Source organism: Sturnira hondurensis, unplaced genomic scaffold (genome assembly GCF_014824575.4).
Source record: "Sturnira hondurensis isolate 20B ecotype Veracruz unplaced genomic scaffold, ASM1482457v3 Scaffold0004136, whole genome shotgun sequence".
In the NCBI taxonomy this organism is placed as follows: Eukaryota; Metazoa; Chordata; class Mammalia; order Chiroptera; family Phyllostomidae; genus Sturnira; species Sturnira hondurensis.
This window is the reverse complement of record NW_028076767.1, coordinates 31,124,102-31,136,878: the sequence shown is the minus strand read 5'-3', so window position 1 is coordinate 31,136,878 and position 12,777 is coordinate 31,124,102. Positions and strand designations below refer to the sequence as shown.

Sequence of the window (12,777 nt, the reverse complement as noted above, 5' to 3'; positions counted from 1 at the left end):
GCCACTCAGGGTGTGTACTCAGTCAATGAAAGCTGTTGTCAATAAACACTTGGCAAAACCTACACAATCACACATGAATGAATAAATAATGGCTTTGTGTTTCCCTCCAGGAGGGGTAGGTGCGGAGCTGCAGGTGATTCATCCTGAGAAGTCAGTGGCAGTGGCAGCAGGAGAGACGGCCACTCTGAGCTGCACCGTGACCTCCATTCTCCCCGTGGGGCCTGTCATATGGTTCAGGGGGACAGGGCCAGGCTGGGAGTTAATCTACAGTCAAAAAGGAGGCCACTCTCCCCAAGTAACAAATGTTACAGATGCCACAAAGAAAAACAACATGGACTTTTCCATCCGCATCAGTAACATCACCCCAGCAGACTTCGGTACCTACTACTGTGTGAAGTTTCGCAGAGGAAGCCCTGACACAGAGCTCAGGTCTGGAGCAGGCGCTCGGCTCACAGTGAGTGGTGAGTACAGTGTGGGACCCTCTGTCCCTGCTGTGTGACAACAAGTCCATGAGAATAACCTCCATTTTTTGAGCATCATCTACGAATCAGGTGCAGTGGGAGGTGCTTATAGTCAGGGTCTGATTCCTGGTCTGATGTCACCCCTCCTGCAGGTCAGGGAAGCTGAGGCCTGAGCAGGTCCTGCTATTTTCTCAGGGCCCACGGCTGGTAAATGGTGGGAAATGTTTGGAGCCCTCTGCTCGACCCCTCTCTCTGCACTTGCCTTTTCCAATCCAGTCCAGCCCCTTGGACCAGGGATGAGGGAGCTGAAGGTCTGAGGGACTTGTCCATCATGAGGTCAGCCCTCACCCCTGCCCCCAGAGAGCCCCCCCCCAGTGTGGCCGAGCCCCCCTCACTGACACTCACTGACACCCGCTGGGAGCTGGGCTCCGCTCTGGGTGCTGTGGGAGCTGCAGGGGCCTGAGCAGGCAGAGCTCTTCCCCACGGAGCTCCGTTCTCCTCCCTGCAGTTGGGAGAGATCCATGCAGGGCAGGGAGGGGGGCGTGTTCCTTTATTTCTTCCTCAGAAGCATCCCATGAGAAGACGTTCCTAAGGGGCACAGACTCCTGTTCACTCTGCCAGCCCTGCTGGGAGGAGGTGCCAGAGGTTGGGCGCTCACTGCGGGTCTGTCTGATAAACCCCCTTTATTTCAGGAACACACTGTCATTTAGGCTCTGAGCAGAGTTTTCTCTACTGTCCCTCACCCTGAGGGTAGGTTCCGCCTGTGGGTGACTTAGGTGTCATTCCATTAAGGCAGCAAAAGAGCTCATTTAGGTTTTCCCCAGAGGCCCAGGGTCCTGAATCCTGGAATGTGAGCCTACAAAGGATGGTTTGACCAGCCTGCTTGACCCCCCCACATACAGAAGGGACCCCGATGCACAGAGGTGACAATGTACTTGCCCACCTCACATGGCCAGTAAGTGAGAGTATTATTCCAGAAACCAATCTTTTTCCAAGCAGGTTCCTTTTTCCCTTATCATGCATAGGACCATCTTTCCATGAAAGACTTGGCACATATTAGGTGCTAAATAAAAGCTAATTACACCAAACTAATGCGTGCACTGACAAGCAGTGCCCACGGCATCATGGATGAGACAGGAGACAAATTCACACGGACTACCGAGTCCCGTGGAGGAAAAGGGCCAGCAAGGCTACTCCCTCAAGTGGGGAGAGCCTCAGAATGGCCTCGCCACACTCTCAAGGGGAGAGCGGCTTGGAGGGGCCAGGCAACCCTCTCACCAGGGGAAAGAGAGTGCCCCGATCCTTGCCTGGTCAGGCTTTTATTGGGATTTTTGCACAGGAGTTCAGGTACAGCTTATTAATCATTGTCAAGCAGTAAACAGTAAATAGTATACAAACAATCATTAGGGATTCTTCTAAATCAGGGCCTGTCAGCTAAAAGGCTACAAAACTTTGGGAACATAAACTCTTTTTCTTCTTGGCCCCTTATCATCTAACTAAAAGCATTCTTAAACAAAGCAGGTCTCACAGGGTTTCACATATTCCTTCTCAGAACTAATTACCCAGGGAGCCTGCCATTCCCAGCACAAGGCTTGCACCACCTTCCTCATCATAGGTTTTTAGGCTTAAATGGATTAGAGACAAGAAGCACTTCTCCCAGAGGACATGGGGACTCGGGCTTCCTCAAAGCCAGGGGGCAAGGGTCTATCACTCCATCTTTGTCACAGCCCCCTGAGTCCTTCCTTGATGGCCTCCCAAGTGATCATGTCTGGCCTAGGTTGCCCCTCCTCTGAGGGGTCTCACCTGTCACTGACCATACTCTGGGGGCAGGGAGATGAAGCAGGGGCAGCATCTGCTGCCAGAGACAAGCCTTGTCTCCTCACCGGCTCTCATTCTGGAGGTTGCTCACAGCCTTAGACATGGGAGACAGTTTACAATTCCTGAAACCAGGCAGGGTGGTCTCCAACACCAAACCATTGAAAAAAAGCCATAATATTCTTCTCTTCATTTTCTCAAAGGCTCAGAAACCCCTCACATTCAGACCCTAAAGCCCAAGATAATTAAAATCCTCTCCCAGTCTTCAGCCTTATCCCCCAAATCGAGCATCCACATCAGCACCTACAGCTGCCCCTTCCTCAACACCTGCCTCACCCTCCAGTGTATGGACACAGCATCGTTCACTGACGGTGTGTTAATGGATATAGGTTGGTCCCAACCTCTGGGTATTAGAACAGTGATGCAGGGGAGAACCTTGTCCATGTGTCACATGCTCAAAAGGGAGATGCCCCCTGGAAGTGGCATTGTGGGTCAAAGGGTGTGTAATTTTAACTTGTGTAAATATTGCCAAATTTCCCTCCTAGACTTGGTAGCAGCAGAGTCTCTCCACAACCCCTGGACACAGGCAGGGAAGGCGGCTTTATCCTGAATTTTCTGATACTACAGAAGTTCCCAATGGCGTGTCCCTTGCCGAGGCAATCACAGACAGTGTGTGGCTCCATCTCAGGTCTGCTGCCTCCTGGTAAAGTCCTGGCTCCTCTTCCCCAAGCTGCCTGCCCAGAGGGCGCCCTGGGTGAGAAGGCAGGGAGGAAGGATGGCGCAGAAACTGCATCTTCATCATGGCATTTACTTTATAAGCAGTGTGGTGAGGGAGGGGCCTCTCTTGCCCGTTTGCTAGGTGAGGACACTGATGCTCAGAGAGGGACCCAAACTCAGAGGAAGGGGAACTAAGATTTGGACCCCAAGCAGCATAAATCACAGTGCCTGCTCTCTGCACCGCCCCACCGTGCTTGTCAACATGAGGAGAAAGCTCCAATCATCTTCTTTAAAATCATATATTATGTTCCTCAACAATAAGAAAGTAAATAAGTAAATAAATAAATAAATAAGTTTCCTAAGACGTCCTGTGGGGGAGGCAGGGCCAGCTTTACAACCAAGACGAGACATATCTCATGTTGTCCCGAAACTATTTCTAAACATGGCGTTCTTCCTTCACTGAGCAGCCTGCTGGAGCAGCTTGGAGACAGTGGCCAGCAGAGAGCAGAGAAGGGTCACTGCACCCCCAGCAACACTGTGCACCACGTTTCCTGTTTCCACAGACTGAGGATGAGCAACGTAGGCATCTCCTAGGAAGTGCTTGGCCCCCAGAGGAGCAAGAGTTCATATTCTAGACCCAGTTGTCAGGAGCCCATTCTTCCATTCATTGCTACAGGGTCCCCAGGCCTGGGCACTTCTCCCTGGAGTGGGTTACCTGGAGTGTCAGGTTCCTGAAGGTGGGCACTTGCTCTGCTGGTCATCATGAATACTTAAAGGACCACAGGAAACAGCTCTGGGACACAGTCGGGGGAGGTGACAGTCACTTGGTTTCCCTCAGCCTGTTTCTCATTTGTAAAATGGTGATAACCACAGGTGCTTTTGAGGAGAGTGGAAAGGGTCTGAGGTGCTCTGCCTGAGTCACCCAGCACTGAGTAGCATCCCCAAGTCAGGTGTCATGTCAGTGTCATGACCCAGATAACATTGCTGGACCTCCATTCCTCACCTGCAGAAAGTCTGTACAATATGTTAATAATGTAATATAATCAAATTATTGGTTAAATATTGATACTATGATCAAATGAAACTTTACAGGGTGTTAGGGGGTGACCCTGGGGAGAGGACAGGCGTGGCTGAGCCACTGCGTTGTCACCCCACCGCTGGGTGCTCTTCGCTCAGTCCCCAGTTTCCCCACATGATAAAAATGATAATCTCAGCTCCTGGTCAGGGGTCTGTAAGGGCAGAAATCAGCTGAAAACTGTCAGTGCAAATACTGAGACTGACCAGGAAAGTTGTTCCTGAGCTCAGAGGGGTGGGAGATCACCTGGGGATGAAATAAGGTGGACTTTGAATTCACACCTTTGAACTCAGGATCTCACTCAGGGTTCGTCTCCAAGGACCTGAACGTCTGGCTCAGTAAGACGAGGATGATGACACGCACCTTCAGCATTCCTAGAGGATAAAAAGTAATACATGAAAATGTGTTTAACAGTGTCACACGCTCATCATGGGTAGTGATGGTCACAATCGTGTTCATTGTCCATTGTGCTCCTTTTACAGCCCAGCCCTCTCCCCCCGTGGTGTCAGCCCCCACGCAGAGGGCCACACCTGGGCAGACAGTGAGCTTCACCTGCGAGTCCCACGGCTTCTCCCCCAGGAGCATCGTCCTGAGATGGTTCAAAGGTGGGAATGAGCTCCCAGCCTCCCAGACCACTGTGGACCCAGAAGGAGACAGCCCTTCCTACAGCATCTCCAGCACAGCCTCGGTGCAGCTGGCCTGGGGGGATGTCCACTCCCAGGTCATCTGCCAGGTGGAACATGTCACCCTGAAGGGGGGCCCTCCTCTTCGTGGGGCTGTTGGCCTGTCTGAGATCATCCGAGGTAGATGCCCTCACATCCAGCCCGGGCCCACACCTGGCTCCTACCCTCCAAGCCTGTGCCTCCCCCTGCCATTTGCTCCAACTTAATTTCCCTGGAACCTAATTCCTGACAGTCCTTTCCATCACCAGGCACATAGATTTGCTAATCAAAAAAGCTACTATTTAATAGAACCTGCTAGGTGAATACCTACCACATGCCAAGCAGTGTGCTTGGTAATTTTGTCTACTTTACCAATAGTAACTACAATTACTGAGTACCTACTACAAAAAAGCTCATATGTGCTTTTCAATTTCGTTTACTTTGCTAATTATGGTCCTGCGCCACGCCGGCACTGTGCTGGTTGATTTCACTCATATTAACCTAACAGGAGCTACGAGTCTTTGAACAGCTACTATCAACAGGCACCGTGCTTAGTGATTTTATTCATATGTAAAGAGAACCCTGAATTCTGAGCACCTGCTGCCTAGTTAGCACTGTCCTGAATGCCCCCTTGCTGTGGTGGGGGAGCGACGTTATGGGGATCCTCTGTGATCTGTGTGTGCATGAGGTCAGAGCCTCTGCCCTGTGCTGTTTCAGTTCCGCCCACCTTGGAGGTGAGACGCGCCGTGTCAGAGAACCAGGGGAACGTCACCTGCCAGGTGAAGAACTTCTACCCCCAGAGCCTACAGCTGACCTGGTTGAAGAACGGATACATGTCCTGAACAGCAATGCCCTTAACTCGAGTAGAGAACCAGGATGGGACCTTCACCTGGGGGAGCTGGATCCTGGTGAACTCATCTGCCCACGGGGAGGCTGTGGTTCTCACCTGTCTGGTGCAGCATGACGGGCAGCCGGCCATCCGCAGGAACCTCACCCTGGAGGCCTTCACTCACCGGAAGGGTCGGAGCACAGATGGATCCTCTGGTGAGGCTTCCACCCCAACTGACCATCTCTATTTAAATTTTATCATTTTTAATAAGTATTCATTCATGCTTATTATAGAATAATCCAGAAGTCTATCAATAGAAAGTAGAATTTTGAAGTGAGCTTCCCCACCTCCAACCCCACAATACAAGAGTCATCACTGGTAAGAGTGGTACAAATCTTTATAGATCTTTTGATATCAATACACATTAAAGAAAGAAAAAATGACTGAGGGTAATCGTCTTTTCAGTCTCCTGCCTCTCCCTTCTTTCTCCTAACGGTCACTGCGTCCACTGTCCACATCCGCCCCTCCCTCCTCCTTGCTCTTTCCAACCTCCTCCTGGTCTCCATTCCATCCTAGACTTTTCCATCTGCATCAGTGGGGTCACCCAGCAAATGCCTGAACCTGCTGCTCTGTGAAATTCCAGAGGGGGAGCCCGGAGGACGTGGAGTTGGAGTCAGGATGAGTCATCCAAATGACCATGAGTGGTCACAGCACAGGCCTCCTTTGTCCCCAGTGTTGTGACACTGAGCCAGCAATCATCACAAATGTCTGCCTGTGGGGACGTTAATACTATTCCCTCGGTGTCCTTCTGATGATGCAGGGTCTATAGTGACATCCCCAGTTTCATCACCAATATTAGAAATGTGTCATTTTATTCTTTGTCAGTCTTGATGTGATTTTGTAAATTGTATTGCTTTTTTCAAAGAACCTGCTTTTTTTTGGCAATTTTCTCTACTGTTTCTCTGGTTTTGATTTCATTGATTCCCCCCCCCCTTTACTTCACAAATTCCTTCCTTCTGCCCTTTGGGTTGACTTTGCTCCCCCGTTTCTTGTTTTTTTTGAGATGGGAACGTAGATTGCTGATTTGGGCGTTTTTCTCTTCCCTAAGCCACACCTGAGTCACCTTCTGTGCCTGGAGATCTAGGGGAGTGCAACCTCTGAGGCCTGTCACTGTGTCCCTCCTCCAGTCCTCAGGTCCAAGCCCATCTGCCTCCCTCTTCCATCACTCAGAGTTCTCATCTGCGTGCACCTTGTACCTGGCGTCGTCTCTAGGGGTCGGAGCTGCACTGAGCGGGGAGAGCAGGAGAGCTGTGTCCACACCATCTGGTCTGGAGCCTCCTCGGGTGTTTTGAGTTTCATCTCCTGCTGCTGCTCAGACCAGCCTGTCACTTCCCAGTGCTGTTGGTGCATGTGACCCAGCACATCTGCCACGTCCTGAGATTGGGAATGGTGTTCAGGCTGTCTGGGTTAGCGAGTGGGGCAACGTGTAAGAACCTGTGTGACTCTGCACTGCGGTGCCACTCCCTGCGTGGACCCTGAGGTCTCTGGTCACTGCAGTCCTGGTGCAGTGGGCTCAGTGTGAGGGTGCACACCATTTTGGTCATGTGTATAATCCTGGGGAGGTTTACAATATCTGTAGATTGATGGACCTCTCTCTGCCAGTGTCGATTAATCCATGTATGTTGATGGAGTTTATGGGCTAGATTTGATAGTTGGGAGAAAGATTCTGAGTCTTCAAATTTGGGGTTTTCTTTTGTCAAATTTGGACCCTAAATTTGCCCCCCTCCCTTTTTCCCTTTTTCTCTTCACCATTTAATTATGAAATAGCATTTCTTCCTTCTTTTTTGCCTTATGCCTCCAGCAATTATACACTTTATTTTTAAATAATGTTTTATTTTTGGATTATAGCTCATACACAGTATTATATTAGTTTCAGGTATACAACTCAGTGACTAGACATTTATATAATTTACCAAGTAATCACCTCAATAAATCTAGCACCCATCTGATACCTAATTATTACAATATTATATACAACTTATATCCCTGTGACCATTCTGTAAGTATCAACTTGTACTTCTTTTTTTTTTTTTTCAATGTATGGTTGCTTCTTGTGCATCCCCTGCTGGGAACTGGCCCCTGCTGGGAACTGGCCTGCAACCCAGGCATGTGCCCTGACCGGGAATCGAACTGTGATTGTCTGGTTCACAGGCCCGCGCTCAATCCACTGAGCTACACCAGCCAGGGCACAACTTGTACTTCTTAACCCCTTCACCTTTATCACCATTACCCCAAAACCTCTCCCATCAAAATGTTCTCTGTATCTATTGGTCTGTTCCTAGTCTGTTTGTTCACTTATTATTTTTTTAGAATCTGCACATAATTGAAATCATATGGTATTTTTCTTTCTGTGCCTCATAGATTTTACTCACTACAATACCTCTACATCCATCCATGCTGTTACAAATGGCAATACTTCATTCATTTTTTATGGCTGAGTTATATTTCATTCATATATACACAAATTTTTCTTCATCCATCCATGTATTGAGGGACACTTAGGTTGCTTCCAGATCTTGGCTATTGTAAATAATGCTGCAGTAAACATGGGTGTATATATCTTTTGAATTTAATGTCCTGGTCTCCTTAAAAAATCCCTAGAAGTACAATTGTTGGGACCTTTCTTGTCTCTTGTTATAGCCTTTGTTTTAAAGTCTATTTTGTCCTGTATGAGTATTGCTGCCCCACTTGTTTGGTTTTCTTTTGTTTCCATTTTCATAAAATACCTTTTTCCTTCCTTTTACTTTCAGTCTGTGTGTGTCTTTCAATCTGAGGTGAGTCTCTGGTAGACAGCACCTGTAAGGGACTTGTTTTCTTATCCATTCAGTCACTGTGTGTCTTTTGATTAGAGTATTTAGCCCTTTTGCATTTAGTGTAATTGTTATAGAAATATATTTATTGTTATAGAAATGTATTTGTTATAGAAATTGTTATAGAAATGTATTTGTTAGTGTTATAGAAATGTATTTATTGCCATTGTATTTTTCATATTTTTATCTTTTTTCCTTCTTCTTCTTCTTTTTTTAAAGATTTTATTCATTTATTTTTAGAGGGGATGGGAAGGAGAGGAGAGAAATATCAATGTATGGTTTCCTGTCCTGTGTCCCCCACTGGGAACTGGCCTGCAACCCAGGCATGTGCCCTGACTGAGAATCGAACCGCAATTGTGTGGTTCGCAGGCCCGCGCTCAATCCACTGAGCTACACCAGCCAGGGCTTCCTTCTTCTTAAAGAAGACCCTTTAATATTCCTCATAATACTGGTTTGGTGATGATGAACTCCTTTAGCCTTTTCTTGTGTGGGAAGCTCTTTATCTGTCCACTGATTCTACATGATAACTTTGCTGGGTAGAGTAATCATGTTGTAGGTCCTTGCTTTTCATCACTTTGGTGTTGGGGTTCTTTTTATCCCATTGAATATTGCATGCCAATCCCTTCTGGCCTACAAAGTTTCTGTTCAAAATCAGCTGAGAGAGTCCTATGAGAGCTTTCTTATAAGGAACTAACTGCTTTTCTTTTGCTGACTTTAAGAGTCTCTCTTTGTCTTTCACTTTTGTCATTTTAATTATGATGTATCTTGGTGTGGGCCTCTTTGGGTTCATCTTGTTTGGGCCCTTCGGTGCTTTCTGAAATTGTTTGTCTATTTCCTTCACCAGGTTAGAGAAGTCTTTTGTCATTATTTTTCCAAATAATTTACTATTTCTTGCTCTCTTCTCTGTCAGACACTCCTATGATGTAAATGTTGGTATGCTTGAAGTAATCCGAGAGACTCCTTAAAGTGTCTTCGTTTTCTTTTTTTTTTCTTTTTGCTGTTGTGAATGGGTATTTTCTGCTCCCTTATCTTTTAAATCACAGATTTGATCCTCAGCCTTGTCTGCTCTACTGTTGATTTCTTATCATGTATTCTTCACTTCAGTTATTGTATTCTTCATTTCTGAATTTTTTAAATGTTTTTCTATCTCCATTTTCTTGAATCCTTGCCCAAGAACATATTTATTTATTTTAAAGAGAAAGGAATGGAGAGAGAGAGAGAAACATCAATATGAGAGAGAAACACTGATGGGTTGCCTTTCCCACACACCACAGCTGGGGATTGAATCCACAACCTAGGTATGTGCCCTGGCCAAGAATCAAACCTGCAAACTTTTTGTGCATGGGACTAAACTCCAAGCAACTTAGTCACCTGGCCAGGGTGTCTAGCTGCATTTTTATGTTTCCTATCCTTTTGTTGACTTCTCACTAAGCCCACCTAGTCTCCCCCTACGTTCATTGAGCATTTTTATAACCAGTGTTTGAACTCTACATCTAGTAGATTACTTGTCACCATTTTTTGTAGTTCTTTTTCTGGAGTTTTGTTCTGTTCTCTGATTTGGGCCATGTTTCTTTTCCCCCTCATTTTGGCTTCCTCCCTGTGTTTGTTTCTATGGATTAGGTAGAGCTGCTATGACTCCCAATCTTTGTAGAGTAGCCTTGTGTAGTAAGTGTCCTGTAGTGCCCAGTGGTGCAGCCTTCCCAGTCACCCTACCTGGGTGCTCTAGGTGTGCCCCCAGTGTGGGATGTGTGCATCCTCCTGTTGCGGCTGAGCTTTGTTTGCTGCTGGTACATCAATGGCAGGAACCTGTCCCCAGGCCAGTCAGCTGGGAGAACTGGCTGTGAGTACAACAAAGGAGCTGCTGACCCCACAGAGCAGGACTCACTTCGTTGGGGCTCTGGTGCCCAAAGAGCCCATCCCTTGATTGTACCAATTTGGGAGGTGGCTGGGTGGTGCTCCTTTGTTGTCTAAAGCTGTCCGCTGGGATCCCTGACTCTGGGGGTCTCCCTGGAGGTGCAGAAAAAGATCAGCCACTGCCTGGGCCCATCTTGGGGCTACCTGGCATGAACTACAAAATAATTTGCAGATGTTTGCTACTTGTGCTGGTCTTGGAGGTGCCTGGGAGAGGCCAAGCTGTATAATGAGGCTGGCTGCTACTAATGCCGGGCCTGGGGCCACTTGGCAAGAAGTTTGAGGCACACTGAGGCCAGATGCAGATTATTAGAGGTTTGTGGACCTTTGAGAGATTTTAGAAAAGTCTGAAGAATAAGCCAAGATAGGCCATTTGTAGAGAACACCATAGAAATGGCCTGGGTAGCCCCACAACTTATGTGGGCTAGGGCCTCAGGGAGTCACCAGGGAGGGGCTAACAATGTTAGCCAGATTGATAGAGACTCAGATACAGTGCCCACTGCGCCAGCAGGGGAGGGGTCAACAGAGGATCGATGGCTTCTGCCAGCATTTCTATAGGGAAAAAGCTGCCTCTCAAGCCTTGCCACAAAGCCAGACATTTCAGTTTCTTCCGTCCCCCAGTACCTTTCAAACTGCTGCCCCAGTGCTGGAGCTGTGAGAGAGTAAGTTTGATTAAGTCTGAGTGGGGGCCCTTTAGAGGGATGCCTGGTTTCTACTTTGTTTGTCAGATTATTTTGTTTATTGAATTTTATATATATTTGTGAAGTCATACGGTATTTCTCTTTCTTGGACTGTCACCCCAATAAATTCAATAAAAACAGTATTTAAAGAATTATTTTTTAAAAAATAAAAAGAGGAATGCCTGGGACTCCAGCCACCCTGCGTCTCTCTCAGCCACCACCCCTGCTGGTTTTCACAATAAGCAGTTATGGGCACACTCTTCCAGCACTGGATTTCTGGGGCAGCTGGCCCGGTGCAGGTCAGGGACTCATCGCTCCTCAGGGGGAACCTCCACCATTCATATCCCTCCAAAATGTTTTAACCACCACACGTGGCTGTGTGACCAGTCCATTCCACATCTCTGTTTCTCCTGCAAGAATAGATGTGGCTTCTTCTATACATAGAACTTCTGTTTAGCTAGAAGCCAGGTGGTTCTAAATGATGACTGTGCTGCAGTTTAGTTGTAATTGTGATGTGTTCGTGAGAGGATGCATGTACTGCATTTACCTATCCCACCATCTTGATCAAAGACAGAAGTTATGAACTTTAAATTGTGTCTGGCCCTTTAATTACATCTGTCCTATTTAAATGTTCCTGCATCTCTGAATGAGATTTCTGTTGGCACTGTAGCCATATGTTTAGTGGCTTAACACAAGACTAATTTATTATCTTGCAGTTCTATTGATCAGAAGTCTGCAATGGGTGGGCAGGACTGGGTCCTTCTGGAGGCTCTAGGGGAGAGTCTCCCTGAGTATGACACCTTTTGGTATGCATTTAAGTAGAACCATGCAGTATTTGTCATTTGGCGACTAGCCTATTTAACTTAGCACAATGTCCTTAAGTGCATGCCATGTTGTAACCTGTGACCAGATTCCAAATTGGAATAGAAAGAAAAGAGTAGGATGTCTTTGATCCCATTCAGATTCCCATTCATTCTTCCTTCCTTCCATCCATCCATCCATCCATCCATTCATCCATTCCAGCATGCATTCACTTATGCATTCACACTCTCATTCAGCTGTGCATTTACTTAGGCACACAGCTGTTAACCAATGCCCACATCCTCCCCTGTACCAGGCCCTGGAAGATGACCCATCCTCAAGGAGCTCCCAGTCTCCCACAGTGCACTTCCTACAGTAATTGTCTGCTTTCTCTAAGCTGTGTCAGTTCCCCATGCAGTGACAGTGTCCCAGTCTTCATTCTCCTCAGACTGGGTGGATGTTACCTGCCTGGTGCAGATATTCTATCCACAGAGCAAACATCTCACCTGACTGGAGAACTGTCATATGTTTAAGGGAGCTGAGTAACCTGTGTCTATAGAGAAAAATAATGAGACCTATCACCTGGAACATTTGCAGTGGTTGAATGTGTCATTTCAAGGGTCTGAGCTGATGCTCAACTATATGGTGTAGCATCAGGTACATCCTCCAATCCAGCCACCCTCATACTGTCCCCAGCAATCACACCACATAGAGCCTACTGGGAGTGCATAGAAGCTCACTCACCTCCACTCCTGTGAGCATCTGAGTCACCTCTGTCTCCTGAGTAGTGTGAGGTATTTAAACTCACAGAGATTTCTTTCTTGTCCCCTTCTGCCCATTGGTGTTTAGGTCCACAGACATCTGCCATTATTTTCGTGGTGTTCCTCCTGGGCCTCAAGGTGCTGCTGGTGGTGAGTTTCACATTCACCTATATCAGCAGGTGGCGGAACCTGTAA

General features: G+C 47.3%; 2 protein-coding genes across 2 annotated transcripts in view; both read left to right on the top strand.

The window, feature by feature from the left end:
- LOC118985992 (signal-regulatory protein beta-1-like) overlaps nucleotides 1–5,572 on the top strand; it is a 24,699-nt gene extending 19,127 nt beyond the window's left edge. The window contains exons 3-5 of the mRNA XM_037044771.1: nucleotides 111–461; nucleotides 4,551–4,871; nucleotides 5,448–5,572. Coding sequence (XP_036900666.1) covers nucleotides 111–461; nucleotides 4,551–4,871; nucleotides 5,448–5,572 — 797 coding nt within the window. The remainder of the gene's footprint in view (nucleotides 1–110; nucleotides 462–4,550; nucleotides 4,872–5,447) is intronic.
- On the top strand, nucleotides 5,451–12,777 carry LOC118985991 (signal-regulatory protein beta-1-like). The gene is made up of 2 exons (XM_037044770.1): nucleotides 5,451–5,774; nucleotides 12,671–12,777. Exons 1-2 carry the CDS (start codon nucleotides 5,579–5,581, stop codon nucleotides 12,775–12,777), a joined length of 303 nt encoding a protein of 100 aa, XP_036900665.1. The 5' UTR covers nucleotides 5,451–5,578.